This window comes from Boleophthalmus pectinirostris, unplaced genomic scaffold (assembly GCF_026225935.1).
Source record: "Boleophthalmus pectinirostris isolate CB_2022bp ecotype Guang Dong unplaced genomic scaffold, ASM2622593v1 HiC_scaffold_7, whole genome shotgun sequence".
NCBI classification, from domain to species: Eukaryota; Metazoa; Chordata; class Actinopteri; order Gobiiformes; family Gobiidae; genus Boleophthalmus; species Boleophthalmus pectinirostris.
The window spans coordinates 16,131,827-16,151,164 of NW_026571473.1; the positions used below are offsets into that span (position 1 = coordinate 16,131,827).

Sequence of the window (19,338 nt, forward strand, 5' to 3'; positions counted from 1 at the left end):
AAAACCAGCACCAAAAATCACGAGACAGCAGCAGGAGTCACTCGCCACCATCTACAATAACAGAGTCCGGATAAAAGGCACGTAGAGCTCCACAGACAGCTCACACACTCTACAGTCACACTACAGCCTGTTACCATCAGGGCCAGGTACAGGTCCATCCCACTCAGGACTAAGAGGACCACATCAAGTTTCCTGCCCACCTCACTCCGCCTGTTAAAGGGCTGATTAGACTGTAGTCTGCTTTTAGCTGAGGCACTGTTTGATTTGTGGATTTTTATTGTTCTATTTATTATTAGCCTGTTAATGAAAGCGCTCATTATATTTTATGGAAGTGTTGTGCCCCTATTGCGCTGGTGCTCTGTTTGCAATAATAGAGCGGCACTGATCCAGCTTTTTTAGTGCTAGTCCCGTCATCAGTACTTTGACTTTAAGCATTTGTCAATACTTGATTTTAACCAATACTAGTGTAGGGGAGAAAAATGGCCTTTTGCCCCTCCAAAAAGTTTACTTATTACACCAGAGATCCAATTGTGTTATGCAACTGTTCTTTATCTCTGAAATGACTACTGAACAACTTTGTATGGACAATAAAAGTTCAAACATTATGAGACGTTTTGAGACGGATATTATCCTCTTAATGCCTGAATTTAGTGTATATAAAAATGTTTTGTGTGTGTTTTTGCCTTCATGTAGATGGTAAAGATGAGATTATTAATTTGACAGTAGCAAAAATAAATAAATAAATAGAAATACAACAACTAGAAACAAGAGTTTGCCAAAGGTTCCTAGGAAGGTCCTGCATATGCACCGACCAGCGTGGGGGGAATGCAGCCGCTATCTCGGCTTATATCTTGATTCAAAAGGTTTGTTGCATATTTCTGACAGTTAATGGGTTAAGAAACCGATTTCTGATCCAGCTAACTTTTCAGTATTGGCACAGATATTCGATAGCGGTGCATCCCTTTTCCTAACAGATAAAGAAATTTTGATTTGATTATATGCTATAGTTTAATACTATGTCTTCTGCCAAACAAGATCATTTCATTTTGGCTTTTACAACTGAAATCTATGGTTTCTACTTCTCAGGACGAACTCATTTAGTTTCATAATGACACAGCCTTTTCCACGTAGCTCGGTTTGGACTTGTCACAAAGAGTACAATGCATAAAGCAAAATGAATACCGCAAAGTAAACCTTTTTAAGTCTACCCGCTAAATCGATTCTCAAACAGCAAAAAATCATCCCCACTTCACCTCGGAGACACTCACTGACACCAGTTGTGTAAACCTTTGTCTCACTCAACAACGCTACTTTTCCTAAAGACTCTGAATGAGCAATCAACCTCCACGCGTCTGCCTGCATAATAGAGCCTACATCACCGCCGCAATGAATCAAAAAGCACTTAGGCTATGTTCACACCGACCACATCAGCGCCCAACACCCACTCACAGTTATAAGTACAGCGGGATGAGATAGATGCTGTCAGATTATAGCTGGCAGCAGCCACAATCTCAAATAACAAAATGAACTCAGACTGCAGTGGCTCTATAGAAACGCGTGTGCTTTTAGCCAGGTCGCTATTGATGTTTTGTGAACAGGTCCAAGCACCTGTGAATGGGAGCTGGTCAATGAGAGCTGTTTTTTCACTTTCCTCCAGCTAATTCAAAAGAGTATTTTGGATAAATCAGGCACTAAGGCCATTTTAACTTTCCATCAAAATATACCAAATAGTTATCCAGGCAAAGGAAAAGTATTATTTGATTGTTCATTTATTCAATAGATCCTGCTTTCTAAACCAATTTTTTACCATTTATTTTTGATGGTTTTGTATGAATGATTAAACGTTTATTTTTATTAAATTATTTGCATCAAAGTCTGACAGTTCCATTTGCTCAAGTTGTTTAGCAAGGGTTTATGGTGATGAAATTGATCCGAGAATTAATTGAAAAACAACTGTGCACGACCTCATTTATATTGTTCATTTTAAAATATGCTGAAGTACTAAATAAACCTGCTAATCGAAAATAATATCGACATAAATGTTTGGATTTTAGCAATGGAGAAAACCTTAAAATATGACATGAATAATGCTTTAGTATAAAAATATGTTTTAGTGTGCCAGCGCTAACTGAAGCCATCCCTGGGACTGAATCGAGCATTTCTTCCTGGCTGAAGTTTTTGCCATTCATTTGCGATACTTCATATTCTGTGGTCAAGATGGAGTGTGATTAAGTGTATGAAATGATTCTGGTTCTGGCAGGACAAATGTGAGTGGAGACGCACTTTTGCCAGTACCACATGTCTTTATAGTTTTACCAAACAAACAAATGGAATATTCTCACATATTTTCATTCACTCCATATGTTATGACATCAATTCCATCTGGTAAATAGGCTATTTTTCATTTGGACAAAATTCACCACATTTAATGAACATGTGAGAAGATGGTTGCATGAATACTGTAGAGAATGTTCCACACTTCAGACTATTTGTGTGTTAAATAAAAACATACACTTTTTAAAGGTGCACTATGTAAGCTGTCAGGCAGAGAGGCAGTCCACCACTTGCTTTGCTTGTTATATTTCATAGTACTGAATAAGAGATACAGGACTGCATTCATACCATACTCCATACAACTGTACAACAACTCACCTTATGTAACAGATAACCTTATGTCACGTCAATCACTATTTCATCTTTGCACTGTTTCTCCTTACACACCTCCTGTATATAACCCAGATATTACTATATTTCTATATTTTATTTTACTTGTACAGATACAATTGTGTAACCAAGCCTTATTTGACACCAGTCTTTTAATATTTTTCTTATTTAGAATTTATTATTACCATTTATATTTTTTGTCTTATCTTATATTTTATTGTGACGTGTGAGCTACAAAAGGCTTTAAATGTATCTTTATCCATCGAGACAAACAGGTGATGCCACAAGGCCAAGTTACAGGTCAGGTCTATGGAAAGGTAGCCAGGCTGGCAACACCTAGTGTCTCTAGTCAATTTCATTTCTCTCCAGTGACTAGGTCAGGAATCGGAATACATTAGACTGTTTGCAAGAACCTCGGAAGTTGTAGACCTCACACCGGCCAATCAGCGAAGAGCGATGAAGCCATGACGTCAAACTCAAGCGCCTGTCTGGGTTCCTTTTGTGGTACAGCACAACAGTAAACAAAGAGGTCGAGATGGATGTAGATCGAGAATTTAAAGCCGGAACAAAAAGAATGTTTGGTGAATTTTATCAAGGGGAAAGACCTTATTGCCCATCTTTCTACGGGATTTGACCAAATAGCAGTGATTGGTTAAAAGAAAAAGTACCCGCTACCATTGAGCGAACAAATCCTAATGCTGCGAGGTCAGACGGTTTCCACGAATTGAAACCGGCTGATGAATCAGGCTAGTGGAAAGGTGCACCCACTCACAGTAAGAATATATGTATTTCCAACACCTACAGTTATATACATACAGTAAAACATTTCAGACAAAGCAATAAAATCTCCATGGAGACAAGCAGATGACATACTCCCTACCAGAAAAGTAGTGACATAGTGCACCTTTACCAGATATATGCTTTTCTGTCTTTTTAGAATCCAGTATTTTTGAATACTATGGATCTTGCGTGGATGAGCTCGCACAGACCTGTCTAGTCTTTCCCTCACCTTCTGTATTATCATATGCCCACATCCTTCATCATTGTTTGACCAGAATAATCCAGCAATTGGCTTGGCTTGACAGCGGATTGAGATTAATTTGGCCCAGGCACTTGTAATTCTGCTGATTCCTGCTTAAGCGGATGGCAAGAGAGAGATATCGCACCATGGGGTAAAATAAAATTAGAAAGAAAGGAGGAATGTAACAAATTGTGCTTACCTATGACAGGCCTAACTAATAACCTCAGCGGCTCATAAATATTCAGGGAGACAGGTGGACTACAAAGTGAACGTTGTCTTGGTGCACAAATAGAGCATGACATTTGCGAGATGGATTTTACTACAGCTGTTTTCTCCGTTAGCAAAATCAGCACCCAAACTCAGACATGACCTTATTATTACAAGTACCAATTAGATGTCAATTAGTTTTCTTTGATGAAAAAGACTCAGTGCAGCAGAAAGAGCTCCTTTTCATTAGGCTGAGATTTTGCATTTGAATTCTGTTACCATGAAACATTCAGTTAAATCTACATCCATTCAGACACATTAGTTGTGCATTCAAATCATCAGTAGGTCCAAAGCTAAAAACATTAAAAAACAGAAACTTTTCAAAACACAGTGGGACACAATTGAGATGAAAAACTCCAGGGGATGTGGCATATGGTTGAATAAAAGATGCTTCAAATGTTGTGCACTTGCAAAATAGTTTTAAAACAACACAATTGAGGTGCAGGTAAAGAACAATGGCAAAATGAAAATGCAAACAAACTAAGGACAAAGAACACTATTTCGATATGTATTAGTTTTGATACTGATTAGATACTTTTCAAGTGGTACACTATCTGCTTTTATCCATAAAGAAGTGATGACTTTGTCTGGAATGTTCCACAGCATGGCATTAAACTGACCTATCTCCATGGTCACCTGAAGCCAAAGGGTCAAGTTATAGGTGAGATCTATGGAGAAGCGAGTTCTCACACAGCATGTATGCTTGTCTATTTTTATTGCAATCAAACATTTAGTGGGGAAATAAATGCTCAATAGAGGTGTTTAATTCCATACTGGTGGAAAATTTCAGGCAAAGCAATAACATCTCTTTGGAGATTTGCACATGGAAGACCTACCACCAGAAAGTTACATAGTGCATCTTTCAGTAAAAACAGTTTGAAGGACCCTCATCTGAGAACAGAAGTATTTTTTAGGGCTGCAGTTAACAAAAGAAATTATTGATCTATCAAAGACATGCAGATTGATTAGTGGCAAAAGCACTCAAAACTATTAAATATTTCTATGTATCTGATCCAAACTGCACTTACGGGACTATTTATGCAGAAAATGTAGGAGTAAACAATGTATTTATAAAGACAGATTAAATCTGACGTTTTTCTTATGAATACCAAAAAATACAAAATTTTCAGAGAACTCGCTCACTCACTAACTTCTCCTTTCTGCTGTTGTCCTATATAAATCTCTATAATCTAAATAAAAATATTAGTTGATTAAAACAATTTTTCATCAATTAAGACACAGGATAGACCAGAGACACACACACACACACACAGCCCCCCCTTTGCTCTTACCTTTGACGATGAGGTTGAGGATCTTTGGCCGTGGGTTGCGCTCACTCTGAACGGAGCATGTGTACTGTCCATCGTCAGCTACATCCACCTTCTGTATCTGCAGGCTGTACTCGTGCTTGTCACCCGGACTGGACACGATGGACACTCGAGGATCCACTGACCACTTATCACTTCCTGCGAATATGATGCTGGACCGGTTCAGCCAGGCTCCTTTAGAGATCCCATCTAACAGGTAGCACCTAAAATACAGAGAGGGATTTACAGTCAAAAAATTGTCTTATCTGGTGCAGCAGGTCAGGAGAAGATCCAAAATTAAAGGTGCATTGTGTATCTTTTCTGCTAGAGCTTTTATCTCTGTGGAGTTATTGCTTTATCTGTTTTATAGTATGGCATTAAACCTTTCTATATGCATGGAGACAAAAAACAGACTAATTTATAGGTCAGATCTGTGGAGAGGCAACCCTGCTCACAGTCAGATTACCTGTTTCTCTAGGTGATTTTGAGCTATAAAAACACCTGTAATTGAATCAATGTAAGGTAGAGCTGTTTAATGTCATACTGTGGAACATTCCACACAGAGCACTAACATCTCCACAGAAACAAGCAGGTGATGAATTAATCTCATTACTCAAACTTTATTAGATAATAATTTTAGAAAAACTACATTTTCAATTGCCATAATAAACATCTAAATCCAAATCCAGTTCATTTATATAGCACATTTTATAAACAAAACAGTTTCCAAAGTGCTACGCAGATAAAGATAGCAATAAAAAAACAAAAACAACAAGGGAGGGTATAAATGCCAATCCTAAAACACTAAAACCAGTAAAGCAAAATAAAAGCAAAACTCATAAAATAGGAAAACATGAAATAAAATAAATAAAATAAATAAAATAAAAATAAATAAAAGACACAGAGGGCCACATCAGTCACCTGATGTTAAAAGCCAGAGAATAAAAGTGTGTCTTAAGATGTTTTCACGTTTTATATGAACATATCTTGGATAATAAAACATGAACAAAAAATTAATTCAGTTTAGTCTAGTTCAAGTTTATTAATAATGAATCAGTTACTACATCAGTAATACCGTAACTTCTAACACTAAACCACTAATTACTAAGCCTGGATCATTTTTTTCATATTTGTCATTTCATATTTTTGTTTATGCTTTATTTCTGCTAATTAGGGTGTAGTTATTGTAAAGTGGTACCAAACTGTTTTATTTGGTATTTTCAGATTGAATTACTTCTGTCCTTGTTAACTCAAACTCTAAACGATAAGTTCCAGACTCACTGCACTAAAATAAGCAAAAACAAAGGAAAGTATTTGGATCACCAGTCTGCTAATTATTTCTACCATCTTGCTGAACAATATATAAAATATTTACACGTAAGATCACAAGTTTTTTTTTTTTCTCTGCCTGCAATGTGTCTGTGATTTTAATATTGCAATATGAGAAAATAAGCTGCTTTTGTCGCTGCGTGGGCGTCCTTCTTCTCTGATACTTCTTCCGGAAACATATGCAACTAGAAAATTACCAGCACTGGCTCCAACAGTCCAAACCCTTGCTGTATTCTTTATTCTCCAGTTGTAATTGTGCTAAGGAAATCACATCATAAACTGTGACAAACGCTGTAATAATGAGTGGGAAAAGAAGCAATCAAGTTTGGCTCTTTAGCTGTTGTCAACATGGAGCGCAAACTGCCAGCATCAGTACTGAAGCCACCGAGGAAATCAGTCTGGCACTAGCCACAAAGCTCCTTCCCCTGTTTGCCAAGAAAGTGCCCGTCAGCGCAAGCTCGCCAAGGACAATGGTCCTGAAGCACACAATGGAAATGAATGGGAAAAACAGGGAGGGGAATCTGTACGACCGGCCTTTAACTCAGCCCACTGCCCACCTGAGCTGAGCCCCGGAGGCTCTGTTTACTGCGGACGCCCAGAGCAGTTCAAAGAGCTTTTACAGTTTGTAGTAGAGCTGCACTGTTTAAGGATTGTGATTAGATTTGCAATAAATGTTTAAAAAGTAGGATTTTGTTGAGAGTGCACATCACAAACAATTTACATTTGAGAGACTGAAATATGAACTAATAAACTAATACAAGAATTCCATGCAATTCATGCCACATTTATAGAGATCTAAAAACTGAAGTCTTAGCCTTTTTTAATAGACAATATATGTTATTATTTACAGTGGACATTCTAATATCTAATTACAGTCTGATAATTATGCCAATGATTATTATTATTATGCCAGTGATAGTTAACTTGTCAAAGCTACAAGAATGGATTTTCATTTGATGACTGCTCTCACATTTGCTTGGTTATATTTACAAAATAAATCCAATATTTACCCACCCATCACAGTTTCACACAACAAGTATTTTGTCATTAAAAAAAAAATAAAAATAATAATAATAATAATAATGAAGTTTGGCTAACTTCAACAACCTGTGAAACACTATTATTAGACATCTTTAAACAAAAAGATCAAGAATTAACATTGCACAACACATGTTCATTTGACTGTGTATTTAATTTAACTTTTATACATGTTAGGCTTCATACAACTAAAGGCCCTGTTCCCGTTCTCATGTTTTTTCCATGTATTTCTTGGGCTTGTCTGCATCTAATAGTAAAACATTTTATTATACCATAATCAGAAAGTGCCTGTTAGCATGCTAACGTCCTGCTCTGATCTCTAGAAGTTGTGAAATGCGCTCATAAACTACTCACAGTGAATTACAGCACTAGAAATGCATAAGGTAAATGAGGAATAAATCAGGACTCCTGCAAACTGTAAAATGAGCTAGTTCTGTTTCACATGTTTTTAAGACATGAAGTAAACTCAGGTACAGCACTTTTAAGTGTTAAAGGAAGGTTGTACAGCTGGGATTCTCCAAGGTGATCCCCATTATGAAAGTAGGTTGTACACAGAACATTTTACTCATGACAAAAGCAGACTATAAAAAGGTATACTCTTTCTAGGCACAGCTGCAGTACCACTTGTTTTCTTGTTTACCATTTGTATCCTTGGTAAGTTCGTGGGACTCCTAATTTTGGCAATGCTGACCACAGCTTCTTCTCTCCATATAACACATAAGTTAAAACTTTTACAGTGGATAGATCTGGAAAAAGTTAGCAAAGAGAAAATAGAACAACATCTCTATAGTGATCAGAACATTTATATGTTTGTCTGTTTATGTCCCATTAACTTTACTTTATCATTCAGAAAGTGTGATTTCACAAAACTGGTCACATACTTCATGACTGGTAATAGATTAGAATGAATGAATTGAGTGAATTAAAGAGTTCAGCAATTTTTCATCATGGTGTCAATGATGATGAAAAATTGTAAAAAGATATATAAAACAAAAATTTTGTATAGTGCAAGCCCTAGCAGAGATTTTACTTTCCAAATTGTATTACCCTTAACTAAACGAGTGTGTTGCCAAATCCCAATAGTCACTTAACTCAAATCCTTTCTCATTTCCATGGAGCATAAAGGTCAATGGAGACTCTGCTAACCAACTGAGTTACTGCTAGTTCCACATTTTAACAATCTCAAACCTGTGTAACAACTGCACACACTTTTGGCATGAATATTATAAAAGTAAATGAAGCCATCACCTTGGTCACTGCGTGCCCTTGTCCAGTGCTTTAGTCAAAGCAGCATTAATCTCTTAACTCTGTAGGTGGGCTGGGATTTCATCAAGGTTGTTTCTCTCACAACCCACTAGGACTCTGCTGCCTGATGCCAACACAAAAGCTCCAACAGCCCCTCTGCATCAGACCAGCCGTAGGAGGTCTACAATAGCCAATAATGAATACATTTACCATGATAGGTGACCAGGGACAAAGCCTAAACATTATCTCAGGTATATAAACTGTATGGGCACAGCTAACCTGCAAGTCGCTGCATTCTCAATAGGAAGTGAGCGCTTCTAGGGGTGATCCCAGTGCAATACAGATGCTGGTATCGAATATCAGAGCCAATCCAATAACTTACAGCCTCTGTGAGCTTTATTTGACTGGAGCCGAACACTTAGTCTACTTACAGTCTATGTTTAGGTCTTATTTTAAAGAGTTTATTTGAAATTGCTAAATGCCAACAACTGCAATTATGTATCTAAAATTATAAAATGTAAAAATAATGAATATATTATGGTGACAGGCCTACTTCAGAGCACAAACAGCTCAAATAAAAGGGAAAAAAGTGTGTCTCAACATCCATCTGGATACTGGAGATGACTAAAGCAGCAGTTGTTGATGACTCATCTAAATAGAAAAAAAAAAAAAAAAACTAAATTAAAAAGACCACAATAGACTAAATATTGAGGGTTGCTATGATTGAATGTGATACAAGCTTACAACATGGCTGTACAGAAGAAATAACAATGAATATGTTTCAAATAAAATATTGGTTTAATGGCTAGTATTAACAAGTGGTCTTTCTGACACTAAAGTCACAAATCTACAACATTTTCTGAGAAGTTAACAGTATTTTTGAGTTCAGAGAGTGTTATGTAATAGGACGTTGATGTATTTCAAATTGCACGATCTATTATCCACATATCCATGAATCAACTGCTCTGAGCCTTCCCCTCGTATAACACAATAACATCAAAATAGCTGATCCATTGATTTCACTGTCTGTGTCAAGATCAGGGCAAAGCTGGAAAAAAATAGGTCACAATTTCAAAGTTAAGACACAAGTTTGCTAACATCTTTACACCAAAGTCATTTACCCAGACTTTGGACCACTAGAAGAATCCACAGCGGATATTTGTTAGAGACTAATATAAAGTTATGTTCCATCAGGGGCAGTGCCAGTGTTCAAATGACAACCACAGTGTTCAAAATGAGGGTACAATAAAACAAAGAGTTCCACATGGGTTTAAATCACTATAAAGTGCTGACTTCATTGAAACTTGTTTATTACAGTCGGGTAAACATGGAAAAGTATGAGGGGTCTACTGTTAAAGGTCCTATATCATGCAAAATTTACTCTTGTGAGCTTTTTTTCCATATAAAAATGTTACCTCCTCAAAAACATACCCAAAGTTGTGTTTTTTTTTCATTCACGCAGATTTGAGTAACCATTTATTATTAGACAGTCTACATCTCCAAAGCTCAAAATGCTCTTTTCCACGATGTTGTCATGTACAAGTACTTTTCAAGTTAATAGCCACTTTTTGCGTTTAGTTCAGTAGACAAGTTTCAGGGAATCATCCAAATGATTCTAGTGAAGGTGTATGGAGTTTAAAAACACAGTGGAGCACTTCCTTTATAACCTTATGACATCATAAATTGGAACAGAGTGCTTTTTCATTTGAGAGAACTGTTATGTGTGAATGAAATAAAACACAACACTAGGTATGTTTGTGATGATGAAACAACACTGTAACATAGATCAGAAAATCGTGTACAGTAATATACCGGTCGGCCCTTTAAAAAGTATAAATACCATGTTCTGCAAGCTCCCCCATGGAATACCTTGTCACCCCCTTGCCCCTCAAAATAAATCAAATTGAATTAAAAATGTCCAAAACTGCCCCCATGTTCTACTGAATTATACACTATTATCCTGTCAACCCAAGGTAGTATGTCTGAATATGTTCACTTTACCAGTATCTAAAATTCTCAGTAGACCAACACAACACTCCAAATTCCACTTCATAAAAAGTATTTAAAAACTCCAATAAACTGGTGGGATATTAGCCATTCCAGCTCTTGTTAAACTAGTCTTAGTCTGAAAATAACTGATCATTGTACTAGAACATCTGCTAAAAGACAGTGCCTTTGTGTGGCTGCTAACAGTGCACACTTAACCCACTGGATGAGAGAAGAGAGAGTTTTGAAGAGCATAATGAGAGTGTGTAATAGCAGAGCCATCATCATGTATGAGACAGAGGAATGGTGTGATCAGGACCATACCACAGATGTTTCCGTCACATTTTGTGTTTTATAGAAAATCAGAGCTGGCATACCAAGCTGCGCACCTAAATCAATGCTTTTGACAACTCTCCCATCGACTTTCTGCCCTGGACAAAGCCTGCAGTTTGATGAATCACAGTGAGCTCAAGTTTTTCAATGTAAAAATATGTTTAATTTCAGTTCACTTTTTGTACCCTGGAAATTTCTGTTGTGCACCTTTAGAGTAGGCCTGTCACAATATCAAATTTTGAAGCACAATATACTGCTACAGAGGAATACTAGAACTGTGATAAACAATAATACTGAAACAACTTTAAATCACTGACATAATAACAATAATCCCAGTATAATTAATCAATAGTAATGCATAGATGTTCCATAGATGTTCAACTCTCAGATCAAATATAGCTACAAATCATATCATATTACAACAAAAGGACTCAAAATCTCCCACTTTTACAAAGAAAACGTACACACAATAAATTCTGAGCCACAGAATATATTGTCCCAACAATATATGGTCGATATAGTAATAAGCGTGACAGGTCTACTTCAGAGTGAGAACAGCTAAAATAAAAGGGAAGAAAGCGTGCCTCAACATCCATCTGGACACTTTCAAGAGCTGACTAAGCAGCAGTTGTTTGATGACTCATCTAAATAGTCTGAATAGACCACAATAGACTAAATATTGGGAGGGTTTCTATGATTGAATGTGATACAAGCTCACAACACGACTGTACAGAAGCATGGCAATAGTGAGAAACAGAAGTACTGGCTCACAGCAAGAATGACCCAGGTTCAATAGCAGGATTGTGCGTAGAACAAAGTGCAGTTTATGTTTTCAATGAAATGCTACAGATTACCATAAGAGTACAAATAGGCCTGTCACGATAACACACTTTTTGATGTGTGATATATTGCTGAAGTAAATATAGACGATAAATGATAATACTGAAACTCATGTATATCACTGACACTCAAGAGCAGATTTAAACCACAAAAATATTCTAAATCTACAATATTGTAAAACACTTACTGAGAACTGAGTTTGCATCTGTAAATAGTCAGAGATATTATTAATGCAACCTTCTATGTCGTAAATCTTATCATATAGCCAAAAAATAACTAAATAAATGTGCACACTATGAGTACTGACTCAATATAATATTTATAAGTACAAAATCCCCCCGTGTGGGCCAGGTGTTCACCCATGGCCATTTCTCTATGAATATAATTGTGACTGATCACCGTACAATACAATATATTCACCATCAAGAATATACTGCATGGAGTAAGCAAAATGAAAAAAGTACTTTTAATCCAAATCTCAGCTAAACCATTGAAGAGTTGAAAGATAAGAGGTTTGAGTGCTTGAGATGGACTGTATAATCTGCACAGGAATAATAAAGCCGTGGTCTATATTTGAAGAGGAGTGTGTTGGGTTTTGGGGCAGGGAGAGAATGAGTGCAGCAGAACTCAGGTACAGAGCAGCCTGCTTTTAATCCCTAAAATAATCCTGTTGACTGCGGCCGGTGGGACACATCTGAAGCCCTCCAGCTATAATCCACCCAGAGCCAACAGTGAACCTCACACCTACTGTTAGAAACACAGCCACAAGTTTAACACACAAGCAGGTAGCAGAGTTAAGTGATCCACAATGTACTGGAGACACATCCTCATCTCAGAATCAGCAGTTAGAATTATATGTTTGGAAACTGGAACTGAAATTAAAGGTGCACTGTGTAACTTTTTTGGTGGAGGATCCAGTTCGAATGTTCTGTGTTCTGTAGCTGTGGAGACAAGCATGATACATCACCAGGCCAAATTACAGGTCAGATCTGTGGAGAGGTGATCCAATTCACAGTGAGGATTCAGATTTTATGGGCATTCAGAATATCTGCATCTGAATAAATGCAAGATATATCCAGTGTTGGGGAGTAACAGATTACATGTACCGGTATTACATAATCAGAGTACAAATTATGAGTAGCTGTATTCAGTTACAGTTACTGTTTCAGTGAGTGGTAATTGGATTACAGTTACTTTGTTAAAATAAATGGATTACGCGGCGATATTTTCCTGTTTTCACATTTTGGGCTAAACCAGGACTAAACCAGGACTAAACCAGGACTAAACCAAGACTAAACCAGGACTAAAACCAGAAACTAAAAATAATTTCTCTATCAATAATATTTTTAATATGTTTAAGTCTCAAGACTGGGCTTTTTATTTTCTTTTAGCAGATAAATCAAAACATCTTATGTTCAGATCCTCAAAACAAAAGTCTTTTCATGGAGACTTGGGCTCAACAGACAATTTGAAGACAATAAACAGGAATTTTCAGGATGTGGTTGGTACATTCATGTAGTTTTAAAAAGCGTGACAATAGCAAGTAATCCAAAGTATTCCGATTACGTTACTCACTTTAAGTAACTTAATGGATTACGTTACAAACTACATTTTGAGGTGTGTAATCTGTAATTTGTAAGGGAATACATTTACCTTCCCAAGACTGGATATATCAGCTTAATGCCATACTGCTGAAAATTCCTGGTAAAACAATCAACATCTCCATGGCAACAAACCAGTGTCACAGCCTCACCCAGAAAAGTTCCATAGTGCACCCTTAAGATGATTTTCCTTCAAAAAGCAAACACAAAATACTAAAAAGCATATATTCTATTATCTTGAATTTCCTTCAGGATCAATAAAGTATATCCATTCATCTACATTACTGGTATAATGACAATGCACATTTTTCTGAACTTCAGTAGCGCTCACACTTGAGAAGCTTTCAATTGAATGATTTTCATTCAAACTTCAAATATTAAGGCCACATACTGAACAAACTAATCATGCTGCAATACGTGAAAGCATTTTACAATGATGTATACATTTAAATGGACTGATTCAAACAGATGGGCTGATATAAGAAGCACTTACATTTTATTACTGCTCTGCTATGACTACTGCTATTCAAGTCCTGCTGTGACAACACTATATATAATACCCTTCAGCTTTATTGTGAAAGGGTCCTGACTCCCATAACGTTGTATAGTACCTCCTCGTACTCTTCACTCAAGGGTTGTTGAAAGGTCATCACATGATCAAGTGGTAACCCTGACCTAAGCGCCTATTCTTTGGTATCGTTGTCTCATTCTCTTCTTTTCCACATTTTCGCAGTCATGCAAAAGAAAGCCACTCAGAGTGGCACGAAGAGGTCATCTTTCACGCAGCATCAACAAACAAAGGCCGAGTATCAGACTCCATTTCTCCTTGTTTACACCACACAGACACATAAGTTTTACAAGCTGTTTATTTCTGCTCATTGACAGCACCTCAACAAGAACTAATTTCTGTACAGAAAATCGTTCACAGCTCTACAACAGCGTAATCTCAGGATTAATTCACATTATTGATTTTTCTTACAAACATTGACATTGATGGAATAAATTTGGCTTAATGGGGAAAATTAACAGGATTTTCAAAATAAGGATATGTGAAAGAGACGAAAAGTCAGGTTTAATGAGGCAAGAACAAACTTTTCAACTGATTTTACTGGTCTGGCAACAATGCTGTGTCACCTAAATAGGTTTGAAGCTCTTGGGTTTGAAAATGAAATGAAATCAGTGAACTCCTCAAACTTAGAGGAAATGAACATCTGCCGAGAACTCAACAGAACCACAATTTGGCAACAAGTGTATTTTGTTTTACCATGACCTTCAAAGTGACTAAAAATGTTTATTTTTGCATCATAATAATTGCAAAATCTATTAACCATGACACACCAGGCGTCACATGAGGATAGAAAATTGGGTTATAAAACAAAACTTACCCTTGTCAAATAGAATCACATATTAAATAGCAAGCACAGCAAGCCTTTGGCAGCTCAAGGCTCTCGGTGAGTACAAAATAAGTTCGGGGAGGTGACATTGTGCATGGTGATGGAGTGAGCGTAGTGAAGGTCAAAGCCACTGTGGGAGTAGGAAACAGATCCAATTAGTGTTCAATTATCAATAATATAATTCTTGTTTATTGCATCAACTGCTGGTGCCAAAAGGACTGTCGCTAAAGTCTCTCCAATGTAAGGGCATTCCTACAGTATTGAAGAGACACATGAAGGATCAGTGATTCTCGGGTCTATGTAGAACTGGTGAATTTCAGATACTAGAATGTGATGATGTCATACTTCCAGTTGGGGGCGGGATCATTTTTTTACATTGTACTTTGCCATAAAATATCAGAAAGGCAAATTCACAAATGGAACCTGATCATTTCTATTGTTCATTAGACCCAAGACCATGCTATATAACAAAAATCTGAACTTGAACAGTAATTTTACACCCATCTGTATTAAATTATATTGGGCCATAAAATGTTGTGATGCCATCTGAAACCCAGTATAGACAGAATACATCCTGATACTGTGTCCAATGAAAACAGGTCCCTTCAAGTCAATCCACTTCAGTGCTGGAATTTTAACCAATTTATTAAGCATTCAAAACAAGACATTGCTGGTGTTCAGGGCTTTGCCAAGACTGCTTTTAATTACCGCTGTGCTCAAATGCAAATAAATCCAAGCTAACATACTTTATAAGGAAGTACGTTTCAGGGGATAACATTTTAATTAATAGCGACACACAACAAAGTCAGAAAATGACTTGATAACAGTAAACAAACTCTGGTAATCTTTCAATTAAAGAACAGCATAAGAGATTATCCTGTGAAGCATTACCAAGCACTTTTGAATGACCAAGAACATTTATCATTGTCATTTCCATTTGCAATGAATAGTATGTAGAAATATCATTCTAAAATGGCTAAATAATTAATTAATACTGAAGTGAAGGGCAGGGGAAACTGGCAAAATTAAGATGTACTGTCCTCTAGTTTAGGGTTAAATGTCTCTATAATTGCAGGGCCTATCTTCATGAAACAAAAACTGACAGGAAGTTCAACATCTGATAATTTTTTCCATAATATCTCAAAAAGCTGGTGTCATTATTACAATTACAATACAACACACAAAAAAAATGTTTTGTTGAATGCAAGTATGCTGACCTCCACCGACGAAAAATAATAATATTCAACATTTGTGGAAATAAATATCCAAACAGAATTTGAATATTTATTTGAAAAACTGTTAATCTCCTCTGGCCTTCATCTGAAAATACAACATCATCTAATTCATGTATTCTTCAGTGTACTGAAGCTCAATTCTGTGTATACCAAGCAAGCAGTAGAAAAGGAAAGTACATGGACATGATGAAAGAAGTTTATAGCTTTTCAGACTTGTTTCATTGAGGACATGTGTCAAGCCACAGCAGGAGAATAGGGGACAATACAGATCTGCGGCACATTTCAGAAGCCCAGATCAAACTGGGGCTCACAGTGGGAGGCTGACAACCCCTAGACGGCGACTCTGCAGTTCTGGGTGCTGCAATATTTCCTCCACCCTGGAAGCCTTCAATTTTTTATGCCCTTCCCATTGTGCTAAAAAATAAGTAGGAGTTTAATTCAGACTTCAAAAAGATAATGATACTTTATGAATAAAAAACAATGCAGCTATTTGGGTTGCCAAAAAAAAAAAAAAAATCCCAGATTAATTCCCAGATTAAAAGAGTCTAAATCCTCACATAAAGTATAAAAATAAAGTTGTCCCTTTCTTGAATGATCGTTGTTTATCAGCCCAAGTTTGAAACCATATAATGATAAGAGTATTATTATTTTTGTTCAAAATCACAATCTTTTACAATTTGATCTTTATTTATTATCATTACAAAAGTTGGTATCAAGTATCATGCCTGTTCCTGGTATCCAAATCGAGTTTGAAATTTTAGTATTATGATAGCAGCTATAAAGATGTCCTCAACTAAATTAGATTATTTTCAAAATCACATCAAACTGAAGCTGAAAATAACAACCTTTACTGCAGTCGCTGTCTACCATCCTGAATATTCTTTCTACCTGATACTTTCATTTTATTATTTCTCTAACAAAATGCTACTGTTCACCAAGATCAAAAAGTACTCCATGAGGCAATATGCAGTTATCTTTTTCACTCTTGTGTAAGTCCAAAATATTAGTAACATTGCTGTACCTCAAATTTCTGTGAGAATGGTGTGAAAAGCTTCACTCCACAGGGGCCATGTTGAATTTTAGGGATCTTTTCTGGTGACATTTCCGAGCATTTATTTGCATCTGTTTTCCCAAATCTTAGCCGTCCGTTTGGAGGTAGCCTATTTGCCAGGCGTACATGTCTGATTGTTTCTTGAGCTGGCAGGGACTACCCTCTGCAGCGCTGTGGGGACGTCAGCCTCCCACCGCCATCTGGGCCCAGGTTCTGCTAATCCCCACACACGCTGTCAAACCTTCCCCACTCCCAGCTCCCCCTCTCTTTCTCTTCTAGTTGTGTTTACGACTTCAGACACTGCAGCAGTGCTGAGACATATTGTAGTCCTCAATCCATTATGACAGCTAAGGAGAGTCCCATCACTTCTGAATGACAAGTGAGCTCAATGTCAGTGCACTGAATCTGGGAGCTGGAGTTTTGGGAAAAAAACTAAGGGCTGTAGTGGTGATCACGCTATAATTGATGCAAAACATACCTTTTGGAGCATTTATCCATGTAATACTGTTCTCGAAGTGAAAATGTACCTAGATCAAGGGGCAGGGGATATGCCCTGAAAATAAAATAGTTTCTTTTTTCTCAAAAACTGAAAAGGTCAAAACTGATAAAGATTGTATTCAGTAAAACAAACTATTGCATTAAGCCCCAGCATTTAAATGGACATCACTGATTTCAAAGCAGTCAGCGGTGCATGGCCCTGTGCTAAACTTTGCTCTCTGTGATAGCACTGAGAGGCCTTTCTTGCATCTTGATTGCGATTTCCAATCTGAAAATGTTGGTAAAATAAAGAAACAATTTTCTTCCAAAAAATCTATTTGAACTTCAAATATGATTAATAAATTTTTTGTCCAGCCCTAGGATCCATCTTTACAAAGTCCATAAACCAAACTTCTGACTTCTGATACCTGATACAATATAACCACAGACCCACTTCTGCATCACCAAATGAGCATATGGCAAATCAGGCAATTATAAAAATATTGGCAATGCACAAGCTCATCTAGTGCTGAAAAAAAGAACACATAATAATGTGTATTCAATTTGACTCAAATAAAAAGCAATTATTCAAGTCAGTAAAGAATAATTCCAAGTTATTTTCCATTCTACAAACAGCGGATGCAGGTGTACTTTCTTATTTGGGCTTGTGCTTTGAAGTGCACAGAGGCCCTGATTCCTCTCATCAGTAAGTGTACCCTGTGTGTATTCCCCTGCCAAACAGTTAAGCGGCCCAGTTAACCGCCTCAGTGACAGGTCAGGCTTGGCTGAGCTCCAGCAAGGACCATGAAAGTGGAGTCACTCAGTGTGTGGGGAACAGCCACTCACATCCTCTCCCATAGCCAACACTTCCAGACCAGCGTACAGTTTAGAACAGAGTAGCCTCATCAGAGCAACCCAAAACACGGATGTTTGCGCAGTGTCTAGACGGGGAGAGGACACTTGAGATGACAAGAAGGGGCCATGCTTGCCGCTTTTAAATGTCACAGCAAATGAGCGCTTCTGAAGGGGGTTACGCGGCGTGCCTGGTAGTTGACACTTGTTATGGCTTTAAAACTTCAAAAATAGTCGAAGATCCTGTTTGTGACTGTCATTATCTGTTAGAAAGGGCTCAGAACGGAAGCAGTTTTTAAAAAGGGCCAAGTTCATTTCTTTTTAAAGCAGAGGATAGGAGTTATATACAGATAGGAAAATGAAATTTTAATAGTTGCTTTAGGTGGACCAAATACAAATACATAAGGGATTTGCATTGGTTCTCATATCCATATTGGTGAGGGCTTTCCCAGCTATTTGCATCAGTTACATACTGAATATTTGAATAGCATTTATTTACATTATATAGTCTTTTTTTTTTTTCTAGCTGCCCCGGTCATGTGTCCATGTGTGATTCAAAGTTTGCCCTCATTGAGTCAGCTGTTCCTTTCCTAAAAAACTCAAGATTAAATATACCAAATGAATACATTCTGTTTTCAAAGAAACATGAGGGTAATCTGCAAATACTGATTATGAGCCACAGCAGCAAGACTAATGCT

The 19,338-nt window shown here is 37.1% G+C and overlaps 1 protein-coding gene across 2 annotated transcripts in view; it reads right to left on the minus strand.

The window, feature by feature from the left end:
- negr1 (neuronal growth regulator 1) overlaps window positions 1–19,338 on the minus strand; it is a 162,908-nt gene that overhangs the window by 115,649 nt on the left and 27,921 nt on the right. For both annotated transcript variants that reach the window (XM_020924841.2, XM_055164863.1), the window contains exon 2: window positions 5,245–5,483. In XM_020924841.2, the coding sequence (XP_020780500.1) occupies window positions 5,245–5,483 (239 nt within the window). The remainder of the gene's footprint in view (window positions 1–5,244; window positions 5,484–19,338) is intronic.